General features: G+C 47.5%; 1 protein-coding gene across 1 annotated transcript; it reads right to left on the reverse strand.

Annotated features, from left to right (window-relative positions):
* Positions 1-3,939: 3,939 nt before the first annotated feature.
* On the reverse strand, positions 3,940-20,894 carry LOC125723341 (RING finger protein 150-like). The gene is made up of 7 exons (XM_048999836.1): positions 19,911-20,894; positions 13,889-14,139; positions 12,377-12,448; positions 10,899-10,981; positions 10,329-10,425; positions 10,026-10,236; positions 3,940-8,048 (listed from the first exon to the last, which is right to left on the reverse strand). The coding sequence occupies exons 1-7, from the start codon at positions 20,362-20,364 to the stop codon at positions 7,930-7,932; spliced, it is 1,287 nt and encodes a 428-aa protein (XP_048855793.1). The 5' UTR covers positions 20,365-20,894; the 3' UTR covers positions 3,940-7,929.
* Positions 20,895-22,141: the final 1,247 nt, after the last annotated feature.

A 22,141-nucleotide genomic window follows, 5' to 3' on the forward strand; every position in this document is an offset into this window, starting at 1 on the left:
GTAAACTAATGACCTCAGCAAAGAGCGGTAAAACACTATAATGACAAGCTATGCATGTTAACAGAGAGAGTCTGAAAGCCAGCTAGGCTGACCAGAAGGACACTGAGGTCATCTGCTCCACATCCCTTTAAGGCTCGTCTATGTGCAGTTTCACCCCACAGAGGCAGGGGGAGCCACACTCAGCAAGGTCCATTAACTATCTTCCTAACACACTATATATTTTTAAGAACATTTGTCAGCTGATCACCTCCTCTACAGAAGCAGAATCAAACAAATTTAACAATACTAATGAGTTATTATTTATTATTATTATTATTATTATTAATAATAATAATAATAATAATAATAATAACTAATGTAACAGACTGTGCTGTACAGAATGACTGGCTTATCCCACTAAGATTTAGACTGTTTAGGGTGTTTACAGAATTGACTAATATACAGCCATGGAAAAAATTAAGAGATCACTATATTCATAAATAAATCTGCATTTTAAATCTGCGCATTATTCTCAGACACACACCCATAAATTGAGAAATGAGTGAAGCAAAAACCTGCCGTGGTCTGGTAATTTTTTCCACGCCTGTATTAATAAAATAATAGAAAAATGAAACACACAGGTAAAAAAAAACAGTCCAAATACACATATGGAAGGTAACCTTATTTTATTTGTACCAAAGGATGCTGTTGAGATACGTTCACTCTTTCCAAACTATGGTACCGGATGTGCAGATGTTCTAGACCTTGTGTATCTTTCAGACATTGGTTGATGGTGGGTGTTCAAGTAAACAAGCCCTCTCCACCCACCTGATGAATATATCATGGTGTCAGCGGAGGTGGAAGATGAAAATATAATTAGCAGATGTTACCCACAAGGCTCTGCAACGGAGGACCGCAGCCGAGGGCTGGATTTAAATCCAGGCTGACAAGCGGCCCGACTGAGGTCAGCATACCTGCCCCGTGCAGACCGAAGTGGGTCATGGCTGGGGCGGGAAATTACTCAGCTGAAGTCGCCCACTTCAACTTTCATTTTTGTGGTTTGGAGATGTGGAGAACTTTGCAGATAAACAACGTTCAGGTCACAGTGAAGTGGGGGCCTGTATATTCGGTCGCTTAGTAGAAACAAAGACAACAAGACAAAGTTGTTTACTGGTCATAAAAAGACACAGATGAGAAAGCGTGCAGGTATCAGGGCCTGACTGCTGTGAAGTCGACTGAAGGGCATGAAAACTCGTGTTTTTTCCACTGAATTAGTCTCTGATTATTTATTAACTAAAGCCACTAACAGTTTTACTCACTACATTTCAGAAAATTACAAGGTAGAGTAGCAGGGTGACACCTAACTTACATAGCTACCTAATGCAGGGTATGGACCCCACAACCATCTGTCCCGAATTGGTAGACAGATCTTATTAACACTGGCAATAGCATGTTTTAGAGTTTTCTGCAGTGAGTGAAATAAAATGGTATGAGTTTGTCTCTTTGTTTTTGGTTTTCGTTTAGGTTGCTGCCTTTAGGATGATATCAAAGCTTGCAGCCGACAGGATGAATGAAGCAGGGAACCAATAGACATACACATTAGAGGAAATGGAGGAATTTTTTTCCCATCAAACTTCTTGTTTTGTGAGTTTTTTCTGTCACCTTGTCGAGGTTGTTCCACTGTCAGGTGCTGAGATTTTATTGTTATTTATTAGTAGATAGACTCGTTTTATGAATCACATCCTGTTTTTAAGTCTGTTCCCCCAGGTGGTTACAAATATGGACAGATAATTACATGTTTAGTGTGGATTCTTTTTTACTTATTTAGTTTTGTTGCCAAGTAAGCCACACATCTTTGGTTTGTGTCATCATCCCGCTATCTTCTTTTTAGAGCATGTCTTCAAAGAGGTGAAGTCAGGCGCGAAGACACACTTCACTTCTGTACACGTGATCGGTTTGATGCCAGCTCTCGATGACACATAAAAAAACTCGTAAAAGAATCACCCTTTTCAGCGCGAGAGTGATCATACTGCCGGGCGAACTCTCACGCATTTGGCGTGACTATCACGCTTTCAGACTCTCATGCAAGAAATCTTGCGGCAAATCTACATTATTCTATTATGAATCTAAATTTGTTACATCTAAAGCGTTGGGGTAGTTTGCAAACCCTATAGAATATTTACAAGGTGATACAAGTGTTTCCTGCATATAAGTGCATGTGCACGTGTGTGCACACTAGCATCGAACTGAAAATCTTACTCCAGCCAGCTGACCGAAGTACTGAGATGGCCTGTGACAAGTGTACGCGTGTTGGTCCTCTGTGCCAAGTGTGACTCAGAGTTAGATACTGTAACTTTACCTAAAACGTATTAATGTATGTCCCCAGTTCACTGAAAACCTGTCATGTTAGGCAAGGCAATGAAAGCTCGTCCTGTCTTGGAAGGTCATGCCGCACAGGGGTGCCACACTTAAGTGTGTCTGGTATCACTCGTCTGGCATAACGCATCTGCCACAAACTGACGTCTGGCAGGGCACCCTACGTGTGGTTTACACGCTGGTTCACCAATAAATCGACACCCGACAGAGAGGTCCGAGTTCGCATGCAGCAGTGGGTGTTTTTGCACCACGGTAAGGCAAGTCTGCAGAACCGTAATATGCTTTTATAGGTTGTAAAAATGGAAGCGTACATGGTAACGGAAAATAACAGATCTTTACCCCAGTGCTGCGGTGTGTCACCTTTCTCCGACCCATCAGACCGCACGCCTGCACCTGTCAGCGATCGAGACGCTGCAGCCCGGGGCTGCGGGTTTGTGTGTGTGTGTGTGTCTGTGTGTGTGCCGGGTAAATCGAAAAGGCAGTATTTTTCTTCTTTTTGCCCCTCAGCGACCAACTTAATAATAGCACCGGCTTCCTCCTGCAGCCTGCGCTGTAGAGAGAGACGACAGGTTGTGTGGGCGGCACAAGCCTCGGTTTAAACATTATACTAAAACGAGCAGAATCCTCCAGAACACAACGAAGTGCCGTTTAGGCAATGCCTCCGATCATAGTGCTTCCAAATATCAATCTTTCATGTGAAATACCGTCATAGGGAATATTGTGCATCACCGCACCGCCGCATTCAGCTAGCGAGCTCGATGCAGACGAGGTCTGAAATCAGACTCACTTCATTAGAGTTCTCCTGATCCGTCGGCTACCATTGCCAGCCTGCATTCCTTTCTTTTAAAATGTTGATTAAAAATGCAATGGTCTTTTCAAGCCCTTTGTAACCTGCCGTCATATCTTTTTAAAGGATATTATATTGCTTTGTTAAATACCCAGCGTCACAGACTACAATAACTGTAAAAACGTATTTCTGTCTTGCGTGCAACATCATTCTTTAAAAATACTAGCGTCTATAAACTAACGAACACAGATGCCTTCGCTTTTGACAAGTATAGAGGAGTAACGGATGAAACCACAAGATGGCAGCGTTTTACAGTTTTTGCTGCCGCGAACGTGGCCATTAGTATGTCCGCCATTAGGTGAGACGTCTGGAGGGGAGGGTCACCGCAGACAATATAGCTTGTGTTTGTCAGAAAGTTTATAAATACGCCTTTTATAAGTCCAATATGCATACTTATGGCAATTTAAAAGGATAGCCCCAGTCGCATCACAGCTACGAAATGTGCAGCTTTGCCCTCCATGTGTGTATGGACATGCCAGGATATAGTGAACAGCTGCTTTAGAAATGCCTGAATTATTACATAAATGCCCTCGGCCATACGGAAGCGTGGAATCCCCAGTCACTTCCTCCGTTGCCATATAGAAACTAACATGCTATGGAGATGCACGACCAACAACGCTAAATCTTTATTGTTAAGAATGTAGAATCAGCATGACACGTGTATTCTCTTAACCAAAACGTGTGTTCTGCGTGCTTCACTCAGAACATCAGGCTAATAGAAAAAGCAGACAGGCACGTTTGGAAAAAAATGCAATAAAATTTATTGTATCTCACAATCATTGACACGTGCAACATTTGACTAGAACAGTATATCCACACATCTGCACATATTTACATATTCATCTATGTAACAAAATAGCAATACTGTGTAACTCTGCTGGATAGTGAACTAAGTTGTAGTAACAACTTTCCCCACGGCCTGCATCTGCCAGGCAGAGAGGTCGCGACCTTCAGTCAGACTGACGCTTCCTGTCTCATCGCCTTCCGACTGTACGCCACTCATTCTGCAGTACCCCACTTCTAAAGTGCATAAAAGGAAGATGTGTACAACCTGTTTAAAAGGAAATGAATACAAAAAAGACAAGATTTTGAGGGGGGCTGATGGGGGCGGGGGCTGTACTGGGGGCATGAATAATCTTGTGCCTAAAAATAGAGGGAAAATTACAATCCACATTTGCCTCAAATGCAATGTGCTTCTTTAAGCTGGTGAAAAAATAAGCATATATTTGATGCCACATTCCCTACAACTGTGCCATTCTAACGATTTACAAAACTAGAAATCTGGACATTCTGCATTTCCTTCGCACTGGAAGTAAAAGGTCTACACTAATAAACCGTGATTTGAGTACAGTATGCGAAGGCCGCCCTGGCTGTTACCGTGGGATACCGCAGTTGCCACGGAAACGCAAACAAAAGGCCCTCCTGTCGATCACGGCTGTGCTACGAAAATCCATACGGGGGTCGTTTTCTTATAAATTGCGGGAGAAATACGACAACCGGAGACTGTGCAGGGGGGTGGTCCATGAAGGCAGCAATGCACATTTCGCTGGCAAGTTCCGTTACGTGAAGAAAAAAAAAAAATAAATACACGAACATGCTGTGTTATTATTTCGCCTACAAAGAAAATTCTCTCGATGGTTTGACACACCCGCGTCACAACTCAATCCACATCTTGCCAAGTGAATAAAAGTCACGCAGATGTAGGGGACACCAGCCAATTAGACCGGAAACCGTTGCTCTCTCAAGATCGGGGGCCGTCTGAGAAGCGGGAGGCCTCGTCAGGGTGTTGCGGAATGGCGAAGGCAGGACTAATAAGACGCCAGTATGGGGCCATTGGGGTGGCATGGAATCATGGTCAAATCCCACAGTTGCTAGGAAGAACAACAAACAAAACTAAAGGCACTTGAGTCAGGCGAGAGAACACATGGAAAAAAGCGAAGGCCGATTCTGTACACATGTGTGACGTGCATCACTTGGCTGGATTGAAGAAGCAGCGGAAATATGAGATGACACGGCAAAACAAACGGATACCAACATGGAGCTTTTACGTTCAGCCTGGGGGGGGGGGGGAGGGTGCATTGATGGGAATAGCTGGAAACTGTGCTTGATATTCTCAGGCCAGAGTCAGAAGCACACTTTTCAATTAACCCCGGGCCAATGGAAAATCCTGTCATTCTAGGGGTGCGGACTCACCGCTGGCCTAAGTTTAGCGGGGCAGGCGTCAGACCACATTTTGCAAAGCAAGGCTACGAACGACCAAACCTCCCACAAGTCAAGCCCGCTGCAGTGAGGTATATTCGCACAGAATCGGTTTGGGGTTAAAGCCTTAAAGGATTAAACTCCTCCCAGAAAAACATGGCACGGAACGCCCGCGACGAGTAAAAACGGGACCAAAAGCACCAGCGATCTTCTGCTCCCGTGACAGAAATACTTCTGTCTGCCCAGACTGGGATTCTCAACTCATCCCAACGGACATGCTGGCCTGTGGCCTTGTGTGTGTGCCAGGCTGGTGGGTCGCCCATGTATGGCTGTGGGGGCGGGTCCTAGCATTAAATGCAGACCATTTAGATCAATGCATTTGAAAGCACTGGCAAAAATCTCTGAAAAGCTTCCAAATAGGTGAGCGAGACTGTGCAGACCGTGTAATTCTATCATGTTTTACAATGGAAACTGATGCAGGAGAGCACCACCTAGGGACAAGCAGGGGAATGACATCTGTCATAGTGATCAGAGTCCCTCCACTTGCCAGCATACCACCCCATCTGTCCTCATCCAGCTACTGCAAAGGATGGAAAGACCCCACCCTTACAACCAACAGTTCAGAACCAGAAAAAAAAATCAGGTATCTTCAGTCCTCATCTTGTTCATTTGCACAGCAGTATGCAAACACCTTAAAAACAGATTTCAAGCAGGTAAGTGGTCAACTTTCAGATTTTCAGATAAATTAAAGGACTTTTAAGCCAAAAGGTTGCCAGAAGTGTGCAATTAAAGGAATCTGATCAACGCAAAGAGGGAGAGGGTGGACGAATTGGTTTAATAATCTGTGTGTTTTTTTTTCGATTTTAGTAACACGGCATGGGGTTACTGTGAGCAATGCGACAGGAGGGATCCGCCCCCAGTAAGGCCATTACTTTCCGCTCGTTTGGAGAAAAAAAAAACGCGCCGTCGACATTCTGGCGATTTTGTGGCAGAATGGATACAGTTTGCATCCCGCAGGGGACAGAGTGTCCTGGCGGCGTGAAGATGCCATCGCCTCTCCAAGCGTGATCTGCCTCTTTGGTTGCATGACACAGAGACTGCGGCGACCGGGGAGATACGGGGGTGTTAACACCACATTAAAGCGCGTAATATGGGGCCGGATGGCGTTAAAACCTCTTTAAAGCGTGTAATACAGTAAAAAGACTCCTCGATCCACAACATTCGGAGACTATGTAAACAGGATTTCTTTTTTCTTCAATCCCCAACTATAAAAATAAAACTTTCGATACTAAAATAAAGGTCATCTGTCAGATTTCAGCTTTCCTCCGTTCGTGATCACACACCTTCAAGCCTTAAAAATAATAATGAAATCTGAGCTCGAAGATGCCATGGAAATGTAAAAATTGTAATTAACTTTAATTAATTAATTAGCAGAACGGCTTATTTTTCTTTCCTCGCTAAGTGCACGCAGGCTGTCACCCCCCCTTATTTGCCTGTTTCCGTGGAAACGGTTATTTGTGCGTCTCGTGATCGCGTTCGTGTTCAGACCGGAAGCGCGCGTGCGAGGAAAACGCCAAAGCAGAACTACTGGGCAGCTTGGATCATGAGCAGAACTCGGTTCGGTACAGTACGCCGGGCCAGTGCTCTACCAGGACGGCATCTGCATAGTTCGCTGCAGTGCTACGTCGACAAGCTGTATAGTTCGTTGACCCGTTTTCTGCAGTGAAACCACCGTATAATGCCTGAGTATGACAGAAACTGATTTATAGGATCCCGACGCACAGGGGGAAGGTTTTTTTTTTGGGGTGGACGCATTATCAGCACCTACAATAAAATGACAAACTGGTCTACAGATTCAAGACAAAAATATTTAACTAAAAAGGACCTAAATTATTACACCATATATGAAAAAAATAGATGGTTGCAAAAATATGTTTACAGTGTGATCACAGAACAATTCACTGCCCATCAGAACAGGCCTATGGCCACCAGCAAATCCAGGATACAGTAACTGCAAGCAAGTGCTGTATGCAATATATATATCTATATATATATGCGTAAGTTGTGTCTCTTCCTGGAATAGTTTGGCAGTGATCTCGTAAAAAGAAATCAACGTGAGATTTCCACAGGCGAGAGAAGGAAAGCGGTGTCGAAACGGCAACGTCCAGAGCTCGACGGCGACGGTGTCCTTGAAACACACACACACACAAAAAAAAAAAATCTGCGATTTTTCCCGCTCTGTTTTCAAGCCAGCTGTAAAGATCTTAAAAAAAGAACATCAGGTGAGACCGAGCCCAGCTGATGATGTGCAAATTCAGAATAGAAGCGAGAGAGAGAGAGAGAGAGAGAGAGAGATGGAAAGATAGAGAGAGATAATATCACTGTGTTTCTATTGCTTATCTGAACCACCGCTGTCCAGAAACACCTAGAAGAGGAGTTCAGTTCATCCTGTAAACCCCACCTACCCGGCATCGCTCACTCCACTGTCCACACCTCCCACCCCCCACCAGACTGCTGTTTGGCTCTGCTCAGGACTTGACCTCCTCCCGCTCCTGCTCAGAAGACAGCTCCATGTCGGAGAGCCCTGCCTCCACAGCCATGATGAGGGAGGTGTCCGAGTCACTACTCATGGGGGGCTGGTGCTCACCTGGTGGGGGAAATGAGCAATATGGTTAGGTAGCTCACTGATACCAACATGCTGCACAGTACTCAACACAATACCTGGAAATGTATTCTTGCTCTAGAGCAGTGTTTTCTCCAACCCAGCCCTCAGGGACTCCCAGACAGTCCACGTTTTTGTTCTCTCCATGCTCCCAACGCACCTGCACCGGGTATTTTGGGGTTCTAGATTGGTTGAGTGACTGTTGGGGGCTGGGAAGAAGCAAACATGCAGACTGCCTGTCGGCCCCTGAAGACTGGATTGAGAAACCTGGCTCTAGAGCTCCACCGGGCTAAAATCGCAAGCATGGGTAGTCATCCTGGGCCCAGGGCAGATACTGATGTCAGGGGGATCCTCGAGAGCTGGTGACAGGTCAGAACTAGATGCTTTTGATAACGAGGTGCATAAATGTTTACTGCTCTAACACACTGTCTGCCTGCTAAGGAAATAAAAATATGAATAGAAACTACCTATTATTCTCACTGGCTTCCCAGTTGAACAGTAACCAAATCTGTCAGCTTGGCTGATGTCAATGCAGCCTGGTTGCCATGGCAGTGGCTGGTTTCCTCCAGACCCCAAACCCTGAGCGAGCGTGGATGCACGGGTACCTGACAGTAGGCCACCTGGGTCGGTGTGCATCGCTATGGTAACAGCTCACCACCAAAATCTTACACAGGTGGCGTCCCCACGCAAAGGGCAAATTCACAGCAAGGGGGTCCTTACTGACTGACGGCCCAAATTCAGAGGAATAATGCCTTTGAACAACGATTTGATTTCCCGTCAGATAAGCTTCAGAGGAAATGTTTATTCCGCTGTTAGTGTAATGTTTATATCCTTAACGAGTTCGCCTTATGTCATTAACCAAGAGCCAATCTAACGTCAAGTTAGAAATTATACACTGGCCACTGGGTAGCGCTATAAGAGCAGTCGTCCTGCATTATGTTCCCTACACTGTGGCATAACATTCCACCATTGCTAAGAATCAACGTGATTTTCCTACAGCCCATAACTAAAACGGCTGAGGCTTCAGGACATAACCTATTTATAGAAGGTTATCGGTAGCGCGATATCGGCAATTAATCCCTATCACGGCGACTTCTGCTGGACAATCTCAAAACACACGGTCATGAAAAGCCACTGTAAACAGACACTCAGCATTAACCCCCCCCCCCCAACAACAAAAAAAAAGGCCGACTCCTCTCTCCTCATCAGAGCAGCATGCTGAGAACATTTTTGGTGCAATGGGAGGACTGGAGCACCGCGCCAAGGTAAATACAGACAGCCAAGTGTCATCTTACAAAGAAAAGAAGAAAACACAACCCAGTCCAAAATCACATCCACAAGCTGTCACTTGATATATTTTTGTGCGTGACCTGCAAGTAGAATAGTCTGCTTATATTTTTAGACAGGACAGACAGACCCCGCATAAGTGGCACTCAATAGGGACTGGGTCCACACAAACCCGAGGCAATAGGAAGGGGGTCGACAAGCCACAGTCAATAGGGATGGGGCCCCACAAGCCAGAGCCAATAGGGATGGGCCCCCCACAAGCCTCAGCTAATAGGGATGGGGCCCCCACAAGCCTCAGCCAATAGGGATGGGGCCCCCACAAGCCTCAGCCAATAGGGATGGGCCCCCCACAAGCCTCAGCTAATAGGGATGGGGCCCCCACAAGCCTCAGCCAATAGGGATGGGGCCCCCACAAGCCTCAGCCAATAGGGATGGGGCCCACACAAGCCTCAGCCAATAGGGATGGGGCCCCCACAAGCCTCAGCCAATAGGGATGGGCCCCCCACAAGCCTCAGCTAATAGGGATGGGGCCCCCACAAGCCTCAGCCAATAGGGATGGGGCCCCCACAAGCCTCAGCCAATAGGGATGGGGCCCACACAAGCCTCAGCCAATAGGGACCCTGTACAGTGAGCTACATGGAAAAACATAACAACGGCACGACAACGTGGACTCACTGCTGGCAATGTGGCGGCTCTCTCCGGCCTGAGCAAGGGGGTCTACGTCTGGGAGGACTTGAGGAAGGCTAACTGTCCCTGCCCCAGGATCCAGCACCACCGAACTCTCATTTGCCGTGAGGTCACTGGATCCGGACAACTGATTGGTGGGCGGGCCGCCCACCGAGGCCTCATAGTCTGGCGGGATGTCGTCAGAGCAGTCAGCGTTGGGCTGGGAGGTAAAGAGCACAGGTTGGTGGGGACAGTCTATGCGTTGAATAGGGCCCAAAGGTCACATGATAAGGGTTGAGAGTTCAGACGTACAGGGATGCCCAGAGCCTTTAGGATGTTCATCTTGCACATGGGACAAGTCCGGTGGTCCTGCAGCCAAGGGTCAACGCAGTTCTTGTGGAAGACATGTCTGGAAGGATGGAAAAAAACGACAAATCGTATCACGGGTGCCATACAAACACAGCTCAATGGATACACAGCACCTGTGGGCAAACCTCATTTGTTCAAGCGCTTTCCTCTTCAATGTAAAAGCAGTTTTTCCTCAATCCGGGCTTCGGGACCGCCAGACAGTCCATATGTTTGTTCCTTCCCAGTTCCAGCATACCTGAACCAAACAATGAAGAACCCCAAATACTTGGTACTCGTGTATGTGCGCTCGGAGCTGGGAGGGAGCAAAAACGTGGACTGTGTGGGGATTCCCCCAGAAGCACCGGTATTCAGAAATGACCCAAACCTAAAACCAGTCAAGCAAGTAACACAATAGCTCTTCCGATATTACCAAGATATCCCAACCGCTGTTTCTCGTTTGGTTGCGGATGTTTACGTAAGACGCTCCGCAGACAGGAGAACCTTTCGCGACCCCCGCGACACCAGTAACCTCACCTGCATGGGAGGATTCTAACCACATCGTTCTGCTTGTAGCCCTCGATGCAGACAGCACAATTATCGAAGTCTGACTCCATCTCCTGAAAAGTGTGATAGATCAGTGAATCACTAAAATACCCTCAAATACCTTAAAGCAGAGTTTCCCCAATCTGGTCCACGGGGACCCAGAGTTGGTTCACATTTTTGCTCCCTGCCAGACAGTCCACATGGGAGCAAAAATGTGAACCAACTCTGGGTCCCCGTGGACCAGATTGGGGAAACTCTGCTTTCTGTGGGTCTCCAAGGATAAGATTGGGAAACTCAGCCTTAAAGAAACAAAGAGGGTCAGTCCATGCCAAATCAACCAGGGGCTCCATGGGCATCATTCCTGATTTTGATGAAAACTTGGTATTTTGATCCTTATAGAGAACACTGAAAATTCCCCAAGTTTTATTGAAAAATTCTGAAGCAGTCCAAAGTTATGGCCTTTTCAAATTTGGGTGCCACACCCCCTTTTTTGCACTCACGAATCACGCATGTCATTTGTAATGGTTTTCAGGAGACCATATCTTCGTTTCTAAGCATGCTAGAGAGCTGAAAATTGCTCTCCTGGCCTACTGTTCCCTGCTCTTTTAGAATCTGGCTTAAAATTAAGCTCAGGGGAAGCACTTCAAAGTTATGGACCTGCAAAAATCAGTTTTTGGTTCACTTTTTTCGGATTTTGACCCCAAGCTGTGGGGTCACCACCACACCTACATCCAATATTCCATTCCAAGGAGCAGGGAACAGTAGGCCAGGACAGCAATTTTCGGCTCTCTAGCATGCTTAGAAACGAAGATATGGTCTCCTGAAAACCCTTACAAATGACATGCGCGATTCGCGAGTGCAAAAAAGGGGCGTGGCACCCAAATTTGAAAGGGCCATAACTTTGGACTGCTTCAGAATTTTTCAATAAAACTTGGGGAATTTTCAGTGTTCTCTATAAGGATCAAAATACCAAGTTTTCATCAAAATCAGGAATGATGCCCATGGAACTTTTCTGGATATTGGTTGATTTGGCATGGACTGACCCAAGATTCATTTGACCTTTTTCACATAATAAATGAGGTGAAGTGTTTAAGCCACCCATCCACCCATCCATCCCTACTTATCTAGCGCAGGGTTGTAATGAAACTGAAGTCAATCCCATAAGACATAAGGAGAAAAGCATGAGCACATGCTAGATGGGATGCCAGTCAATGACAGGGAAGACGCTTCACATCAAATGGAGTTACCTGGAGGAAACTACCACAAACTGGGGGTGGGGGGAGCCATGCAAACTCCACACACACACACAAAGCCGCTGGGAGGGAATCGAACACACAGCTCGAGGGGAGGGAGGCCGCAGTGTCACCCATAACAGGAACACGACGCAGAAATCAAAAGCTCTGATCAACAAAAGAAGATGCCGGGCTCGTTAACGAGCGGGGAAGGTCTCCTGGCAGCTCTGATCTTACCTTGTCTCCCTTCCTGATGGTTCGCACCTGCAGCTTGCTGATCGCTTTCTTAGCCGCATCCCCTAGGCGCCTCTGCAGAGATGAGGGATTAATGAGCGCTTAGCGAGCTCCCGGGTCATAGAGGACGTGTGGGGATGGCAGATAATTAAGGCAAAAAGACTGCTGCGTTGCACTCCGACGCATACCGAAGCCGCCGGCAAGGTGTTACACCGTTTTACTTCATCTTGACGGATTTGGCGTGAAACAGCGCGGTGAAGATGCTGACGGCACTTAATCGTTAGCAGAAAAACTGCAACAAGCTGGGTTTTCTTTTTCTTAGCAAGAACCACAGCGCGCCAGGTTCTGAGCCACACCCAGCATGTCAACTTGAAGGTCCCACCTGCCAAAAATCATAAATGCATCTCGCAACACATCTGGCAGCAGGTAGCTCCCCTCCCCATGGGGTCTGGCCGGCCCCCCTCTGCTAGTCTGCGGGTTTCCTCCGTCAGAAAGCCGGACGAAAACGAGACGAAAAGCCAAACGAAAGGGATCGGACGGGTGCCAACGTGTTTGTATTGGCGATGAGGGGGGAAAATTCCCTGCGAGACAATGCAAGCTAGAGCCCAGTTACGACAGACGGCGGCAGAGGGAGCGAGGGACTCGGAAACAGAACACCGGCAAAGGGAATTATTAACCGGGGTCAAATTTCACTCGACTGTTGGGCACGTACTCCTCTGAAAAGCACGGCAAAGACGGCAGCTAAGACCGTTCATCTGAACTCGTGTATTTCCTCTTAATACACGGGAGTTCATTAAAAATACTCCTGAAGTGTATTGATGATAGTGACGTGTTAGGTTTGCGTCGGAGTCCAGCAGCTTTTCTGGGGCAGGAATGCGGAGCCAGGACCGAACTCCCTGCCAAATTCCTTCGACGGTAACGACAAACAGGACTTTAGACCCCATCGGCATACTGATGGAGCGCCGCGTTGAGAATGACTGGGATGCCAGTGGAAAGCGCGACCTTCAGAAGAACTATCACCACCGTGTGGTGCTGGGGTTCAAATCCATCTGGATGGCTGACATAATTGGAACTTAAGACCGTGCCGATAAGGGTGACACCCCTGCTGTTACAGTTATTACACAGGGACTGGGGACCGTGACAGAATGACCTTGGGTCAAATGAGATATTCGACTTTAAACTTTAAAATGTATTAAAACTGGAGGGGAAAGATGATGGAGATTTCGGGTTATTGGTGATGTCACTTCCTGTCCGCATGATCACATCAAGGCCCTGTATGAGAGTCTACATCTTTAAAACGCAACTGAACTGCACTAACTAACCAGTGACGTGGTGCCACAGCCTGAGCGAGGTTCTATAATGCTGGCCTATAATTCCTATAATCCCAACATTTGAGAAGAAAAATTGGGTATTATAGTCACGATAGTTATCATCATGACTACAGGAATGCAAATTTGGTTTGGTTTGGTACGGTCGACCGGCTGGAGGCTTCACGATATGTAGACGGTCCCTCACCTGGTTGCGGTCACGGGCATTGGCGTAGCGGAACCTCTGGATGTAGTAGAAGACGAGCCAGGCCAGCGAGATGATCATGAGGACGATGAAGGAGATGGAGACGAAGACCACGGAGGTGCGGCTCACGTACTTCTGTAGGTTCCGTGTGCCGATGGTGATGTGCATGGTCACCGTCACGTTCCTCTCCATCAAGGCGGCGATCTCACGCCCTTTGGGCTCCGGGATCATGATGGCCACAATGTCCCCAGTACCTGCCAGGACCGGGGGGTGGGGGGGGGGGGGGGGGAGGTGACAGGTCATCATGAGCAATGCGGGCTACAACTTGCTCAAATGGTGTTGACCTGCAGCTTGTGACCATGACAACCCTGTCTGTCCTGGTGATACGCAGTCGCTCAGAATTATGGGAAATACTTCCCGGTGACCTCGGAAGCCTCCACTTCGACGCATTAGCTGTGCCGTGCGTCTGAGCGATCCTGAGGCCGACGCCGCACCACCATTCACGTTAAAATGTGTCAGACGGAGAATCTTTAAACAAACCGGAATTTGCAGCCCTCCCTCCGTCAGCCACGAGGGGGTTAGTCACGGCTCCTGTGACGCACGCGTCCTCTACCTGCTTGCATCCCAGCGGCGCACATGTAAAACCAGGACACACCGGTCTCAAGACGGAGGCTTATCGTCCAGCCGTCGCTAAAGTGGGGCAGCTGCTCTCAGCGTGTCGAACCCCTCTCCGGGGACAGTGCAGAGTGCATACAGGAAATGGGTGGGGGCGACGGTGGGCGTGTGTGTGCATGCGTGAGGACAGATGGATTTCCTCATAAAAGGAAAATGTGCAGTCAGTCGACTTTCTGTAGAGCAGTTGTTCTCAAACAGCCATACGAGAAGCATCGCAGCGCCCGCTGGAGGCATGGGAGAGGTGCTGATTTGTTACTGTGATTCAGACGACTGATTTTCCTTTTTCGTCCGTATTGCACTTGGCTGCTTTGGCTAGACCCACAGCAGAACTTGGTCCAAAAACTTTGAGAACCACTTCCGCAAACTGTTTCCCGTTAGTCCATGCCCACTTGGGGCTATCACAATGCTGCCCATGAAACACCAAAAAAAATCAGATGGGAGGTACTTCTCAACCTCACGGCTAGCGAGGAACAACAACGGGGGCAGTGAGAAGCCCTTCGGGTCACAGCCTCTGGCCTCCCCGAAAATCCTTGCAGGTTGAGACGGCCCCGTGACCTGTGACTGACACCTACAGGTCTGCGCTATGAAGTGGGCCCTCAAGAAACCGCTCAGCGATGACCTCCTGCTGTGCCCTCACCCGGCCCCGGAGATCGCAGAGGGAGATCTGACCCGTGAAGACGCAGCAGCTGGGCCAATGTCTCTCGCGAGCGTCTTACGTAAACGTCTGCAACCAAACGAGAAACAGCAAGCACCCCCAAGCCGAGGCGATGACTCACCAGCAAAAGCAACAGAGTGAGGTCAAACGCTCAAGTTATGCACACACTGATAAACCCAGATGAACTCTGGCAAGAGTCCAGCCTCTTGTATATATTGGCCCCAAGGAAATTGACTAAAATTCCCTGAACATAATCCCCCAGAATCCCAGGTTTTCCTCCAAAGCTAATACTCAATTTTACCGTAGGAGAACAGCAGCAAGTCTGACCATTTATGGTTAGATGCCTGGCTGTTGGGCTTGGCACTGATATGGCCTGCTGGAGGAAAGGGCCAAAACCAGCAGCAGATATGAGCAGACCTCCGCTAACATGCTCAGGGTAATCAGACCCCAACTCAGCAAGCAGGTACAAAGGACCACTTATCGCTTACAGAAACACCTTATGTACACACACAATACCCATACTTTACTGCAGTCTGAGCCACACGAAAGCTTATTCAACTAAAGACTGAAGAGGGCACATGGCGTAATCAGCCCCAAATGGACACAGGTGAGCTCATGTGGTTCCTAGTTAGGTCCAGATAGGCACTGTCCATTAGCCTAACCCTAACCCCAGCACTGACACGGGCTGTATGTTCAACCACCACTGGATGCACATGTGGTGAGCCGGCGTAGTTGCCGCGGGAACCACGAATCACCCACAAGGAAATCACATAGTATTACATAGCACTTGCGGTCACCGGACATCCTGTCAAAGGCCAAAGTTAACCGAATGGGAAATGTTCAGGGAACAGGACTACAGTGAAGTCAACTCCCTGCATCATTCCGCCACAATCCACTAATCGTCACGTCTTGGGCAACCTGTGTTTAGTGCGTTAAACACAGCGGCCATCGGTGGTCTCTAAGAACGCTTCCCGCTGGGGGAAGGGGACACCGGATGACCCCCCGGCTCCAGGCGGTCCAGCGCTGGCCTCTCAGCATCCAAGACACCGGAGAGATAAGAAAAGCAGCAATAGAAATAGGAGAATCTATAAATAATGGGGCTACTGTGCCGGGGGGCCGGGCCAGCAGGTGTCGCGGCGGCACACGCGGTCAGCGGGGGGGTTTGTTTTTTAAAACCTTATACGGCCCGTCTGGGTTGTATAGTGTCAGCGATCCGACGTATGACCTTTATGTGACCAGCTGCAACCAACCCCCCCCCCCCCCCCACTGACACCTGGTGCCTGCATTTAGTCATCGTCTAAATTCAGGGATAGCTCACGGCTACGGGACGGCCACCCATTTTCAGGTTCTCCCACGCACACCCATCGGAAGCGTCTCTGTGCCCCCATATGACTCCCCCCCCCAATCTGACACGACGCCCCACTCGGCCAACCGCTTACACTTATATAACAAGCACAAACTAGGGCACACTTGTGACAGTGCTTCACCAAACCGGCCCATTAATCACCAAAGCAGGCTTCTCCCGATTACAGTTATCTTGGGGAAAAACCTAACAACCTGACACTGGCTTGACCTTAAACGCTCGTGGAGTAAGTCGTTGGCCCCAAGCCGATTCGATTCACTTACGATTATTTATTGAGCGAGTCGATCTTTAATTTCTACCCCGATTCAATGAGATTAATCGATTACGTCAATTAACTCAAAAATCAAACCTTCTTTGAACTTGCAAAAATGCCACAAATATGCAACCCCTGTCCCACCAAACACCATCGAAAGCTTCTGCGCTTCACACGACCAAACTCCATGCCTCGTAGATGTCTCCGACTGAGGGATCTCATTAGCCGATCGTGGCGGTGCCTCCGAGCCAGCGGTGCACCGATGTGGGAATTCCGGCTAATAACGAATACAGACTTCCGTCTAACCTCTGAGGTCCGGAAAGTAGTAGCAGAACCAACGGAGATGTTATTTCTGAATATCCTGTAAATATGTGCAGCAACCATGTCACATGATGCAGGCAGTGAGACGTCAGCAAAGTAGTGCTGGATCGGGAGACTGTAGCGAGGTTTTAAGCGGCGAATAAGCCATCGAAATTCCTAATCCTCGACTACGAAAAATGGCTGATCAACCAAAGGGATCATCTCCATTTACTTGTTTTGTATTTAGCCCTGGTGCTGCACTTTGAATATTGACTAAAATCTAAATATCAGTCAGGAATATCAACCCAGACTGACACATCAGGCTGATGATCTCTTCTCGGAGCCCCATGACTCAGGGACAAGGGAAACCTCAACAGCTGATGCAGTGGACCTGTCCCACCATGGCAGCAAAACTCCACATGGAAGCGCAGGTCCTCACACCACTCAGCACAAGAGAGGCACACATGGTTGGCAGAGGTAGCGTGGTCAATATTCCGCCGTAACACAAAGCATGTGTATCCCGTTGCAGCCAACCGACTCTTCCCTTATTTTACAATGGATAACCTTATAAAGGAAGGGGAGGGGGAAAAAATGAGAGCATCAGTAAGCATTACTTTGGAATTTTTTTTTTAAAAAAAAGCTACCAAACTACTGGAAACATTTAAGAAAGTAATGCGGTGGCTGATCAAGGCAGCTCGTGAAAATTGAATTTTCCAATGGAAAGAGGCACGACGGCAATAAACTCTCAGAGGCTGGTGTGCTTTGGTTTCAGGGTAGGCAGTCTTCGGCATACGTCTGTGACCAGAAGTCAGATCGACTCAATTTTTACTCTAAACCTCTTAAGCTAACATTCAGACTGGATTCCAGTACAGGCTGGACATTCCACAGTACCACAGCCAGAACCTGTCCAAGGCAGAAGTATCCGAAACCTTTGCAACACTAATTTCAATGAATAACCGCCAAACCATTAGCAGGAGATGCAACAGTAGGTCAGTATGTTTTCTTGAAGACTGGCGTTGGCCAAAGCCAGTCCATCCATTCTCACGATCAGATAATCCGGCTAGTTTACCGAGCAGCTCAGGGTGTAAACCAGCCCGAATGGGATCCGCACATAACCTGACGTGAGCAAACTAGACATTTCCTACTAAAAAGGCCACAACCCAGAAAATAAAATCTAGATCTACATAAAACCACAGCCCACAAAAGCCAGATGTTAGACAACCATTTTCCCTGCGGTGTCACGCTACCAGGTAGCCAAAAATAAAGGATGTCAGCAACAAAATCTTCGTAGTCAACCATTCATTCATCCATGTAACGCTGACAGAAAGCGAGATTTTTGTTAAACCTGCTTACGGTAACAGGGCTTATGCTCACATTAACCTCAGAGAGAGAGGTTGTCTCTTAATGCCCAACAAAAAAAATTTAAATGAACAAGGACGGATTAGTTATTGGCTAGCACATGCGCCGGGGAAATCGCAAAATGTCCTGCGAATCTATGGATTTTTCTGGGAGCTCATCTTCATCGAGCATCACACGCCCTACCACAAAAAATGTCTCGGGTCTCTCTGTTATGGAACGCAACCTGGCTGGCCTTCCTGACCCCGAAGGCCTGACCACGGCCAAGAGAAGCACAGAGAGCTTTTGTGCAAAATATGCAGCCTCATAAAGTACAATCGGCACGTTGAGATGCCTCCCCTTGACTTGGGGCAGGAACAGTGCCGTCTTGTCCAGCTGTCTCCATTAACGCACCTGGACTTTGGGCACGGATCTAGAGGCACACGGCTTTGCAGCACAAAGACCGCAGTGTTGTTCCCTTACCTCCAGCACAGAATTCCACATTAGGCTAATCGAAGGACAGCTTGTACCAAACTGATTCTGTCCTGGATGTGCAGAAATACAGTGAATCGAGAAGAAAAAAAGAATCTAACCCGTGACTTTATGCCAATCACCCATCGCAGCTTTACTGGCTTCCCAGCTCAGCCACCAGTTTTTCCAAGTATAAATTTACATTTGCTGGGATACAGCAGCCCCCCCCCGGGCGTTTGACTCAGTTCCATCCTGCCCATGATGACATTGTCCTCGTCTGAGAAGCAGGCAAGACTCATAACTCAGAGAAATAGTCTGTACTTCTGACGCAACAGGGTACAATAACTGTTTTCCCAGAGATAGCAAAAGGCGAAGATAAAAAATAAATGTCAGGTGCAAATAAAATCACTGGTTAAATGAATCTGGGTCTTTTAATTTGGATACATTGAAATATTTAAATGCCTAAATTAAGAAGCTGACATTTTTGACTGGATGCTTTAGAAAACAAACTGTGTAATAAAATCTCCCATAATTTTATTTCACAGGAGACATTGAAATCTGTACATCTAAAACACTGAAACAACGGAAAGATAACCTAAACGTTAATGATAAATCCTTTCTTACAAACACTCCTCTACATATACTAACCTTAGCACTGTCTATAAGCAAACAAGTCTCTGTTTTGCAATCCCGTGAAATAACAAGGCTGCATACGGGACAATCGATGACCTGGACAGACTCCAGAATTGAACACTCATCTGTATCCAGCGTTAACTTACCCCCAACCCCAATAAAATCTGCCTGCTGATCATCTGCCAGTGGTTACTTTTATACAGTTTACTGTAAACACCTTAACAGGCACATCTGAGAAGCCGCGGGGGGGGGGACAGGGGGACCTCCGCGTCCCCGCGAGCCTGCACCGTGGCATGCATCCCTCGCCGCGTGAATGCCGATGGCAGTGCCACGCGCTCACCTTGATGCGGCATGGTGATCGTTTCGTTGGCATTGACGGACCCCACGTTATAAATGACCACCGCCGATGCGTTGCGGCTAGCGGCATTCCGGATCTTCTCCTTGTAAGTGCAATTGCCCCTGGCGATCAAAGCGACCCAGGGCCCTCCGTCGGGGGGGAGGGCGAAGCGAGTGGCAGGGTCGCAGGTTTGCCGGTCGGGGGCGGAGGACGGCATCGCCACTACCCCCCTGGCGTCCCTCTTCGGGGAGTGCTCGCCGTAGCGGCCGCACTCGGTCTTCTCCGTCACGGTCTCCGAGCTCAGCGGGTCCCGGTAGGTGATGTTGACGAAGGCGGTGTACCACTCCTCTTTCTCAGCCACGGTGAAGTCCAAACAGAGCAGGTGCACGAAGCAGAAGGAGAGCAGCCATGTCGACAGAGCCAGACTGCGGCAGGCTCGGATAAGGGATGCTGCCATGTTTTCCGAGGCTCCTAATTGCCCCCCCCTCCTCCTGCTCCCTCCTTTCCGCCGACTGGCTGTAAGCTCCCCTGGCCTCGTTTTATTTCTTTCAGCGCTGCAGACAAAGTGCACCGAAAGGGCGAAGCCGGCTGCCTCTGCTCGCCAGACTTGCCCGGTGACCGCAGCATTAGCCTACTGGCCCCGCAAAGCGCCGTCGCCGAAGCGCAGGGTGCAGGAACGCCGCACCATATCGGGGATCCTGGGCGTCTGTGTGGCCTGAGATGTTGTGAGCTGGGTCCAGGGGTTGCCAGATTTCGCCTTAGATATCCCCCCATGGCCGCAGATCTTCTCTTTAGGATCAGTGATTGCCCCCTAATGACCGTATAGGGGGAAAAAAACTCCGTTACATCTTAATTCCAGCAGCCCCATTTAAAACCTTCAAAAATTAACCCGAGAATGCTGCTCGGCTGCTTTTTCTCTAAAATAATTACCAGTCACTAACTGGACGCGACAATGATGATAAACATTCATATATGAATGTTTCCTGTTATTGTTTTCCATTTAAATATTTAACTACATATTTTCGATTTTGGATTTTTATGTATTCCGATAAACACCACGCTACCACCACTTTTTGTAGAAACCGTAGCAATTATTCTGGCCCCAAATCTGGCAACCCGACCGTGTTCCCAAAAACAACGTAGCAGAGCTGTTAGTTTAATAGCGTCATCTGCTGGCAGGGAGTCAAATGTGCGCAAAAACGAAAAGAATTTGAAGAAAAGTATGGCCCTGGGAAGCGTTTGCATTCCATCTAGAACAGGGGTAGGGAACCTGATCCATGGAGAGCCGGTTTGGGTGCGGGTTTTTGGGATGGCCTCTTTGTAGGTTCCCTACCCCTGATCTAGAATGTCTCATCACTCATCATATACTGTGTCCCAAGGGAAAGGCTCCGCGCAGGCGCACTGATAAATGGTTATAGAAAATCGATTGATGAATCGATATTTAAGATAATAGAAAATATGAGCGCAACACAAGCCTAGATTTATTCAACGTTAAATGCAATTTTGGTACAGTTCGGAAATTACCAATAATTGGATCATTTTTTTTTATGATTTTTACTTTCTGGACCTGCACTTTCCACCTCTGCATACAGTATAATAAAGACAGACTCTTCACACAAGATTCAACACATACAAATGCTCTGCATATTGAACTACAAACGCATAACAAAGTAAAAACACGAGCATTAATATAAACCAATAAAACACTGAGTGCTCCTGTATGCATATGTATATACAAGGTGGAAGTATACAAGTAGTAAATAGTGGTAAACGTTTGCCTCAAAGAGAATCTAGCACTTAAATGCAGTGAAGAGTTATTTCAGTTAGCACTTGGGTAGAAGAAACATTCATTTAAAGCAACCAGCGTTCAGTCTCCATTTTCCTGTGGACAATAATAACTTTCAAGTGTGAAAAGTCTTAGACCATTTTTTTATGGGATTTTTTTTTCCCCTTAGCAAGATGATGTGTTCATTTCCCTGTGCCTCACTGCCCAGTAATTACTGGTAATCCTGTTTTAGAAACACATAATTCTTTATTTGGACAGTTGTGTTTGTAGGAAATGAAACCTAGCCTAACTCTGATTATGCAACTTCCTGTAGCCTTTCTTTGCGCATGTCAGATACTTTGAACAAGTCATAATAAAAGATATTTGTAAGCGCAAAGCAATGACAGCTTTCTTATTCTTAATAATCTACTTGGGCTAACAACCGAGACACCGCTAAACTTACACAGTC

Source organism: Brienomyrus brachyistius, unplaced genomic scaffold (assembly GCF_023856365.1).
Source record: "Brienomyrus brachyistius isolate T26 unplaced genomic scaffold, BBRACH_0.4 scaffold47, whole genome shotgun sequence".
In the NCBI taxonomy this organism is placed as follows: Eukaryota; Metazoa; Chordata; class Actinopteri; order Osteoglossiformes; family Mormyridae; genus Brienomyrus; species Brienomyrus brachyistius.

Excerpts from the sequence above, each read along its gene's own strand:
- LOC125723341 (XM_048999836.1), bottom strand. The coding sequence starts at position 20,364 with ATGGCAGCATCCCTTATCCGAGCCTGCCGCAGTCTGGCTCTGTCGACA. Across the intron at positions 10,426-10,898 it reads GTTAGAATCCTCCCATGCAG|ACATGTCTTCCACAAGAACT; the intron begins GTGAGGTTACTG and ends CCATCCTTCCAG. Across the intron at positions 8,049-10,025 it reads GAGCCGCCACATTGCCAGCA|GTGAGCACCAGCCCCCCATG; the intron begins GTGAGTCCACGT and ends TTCCCCCACCAG.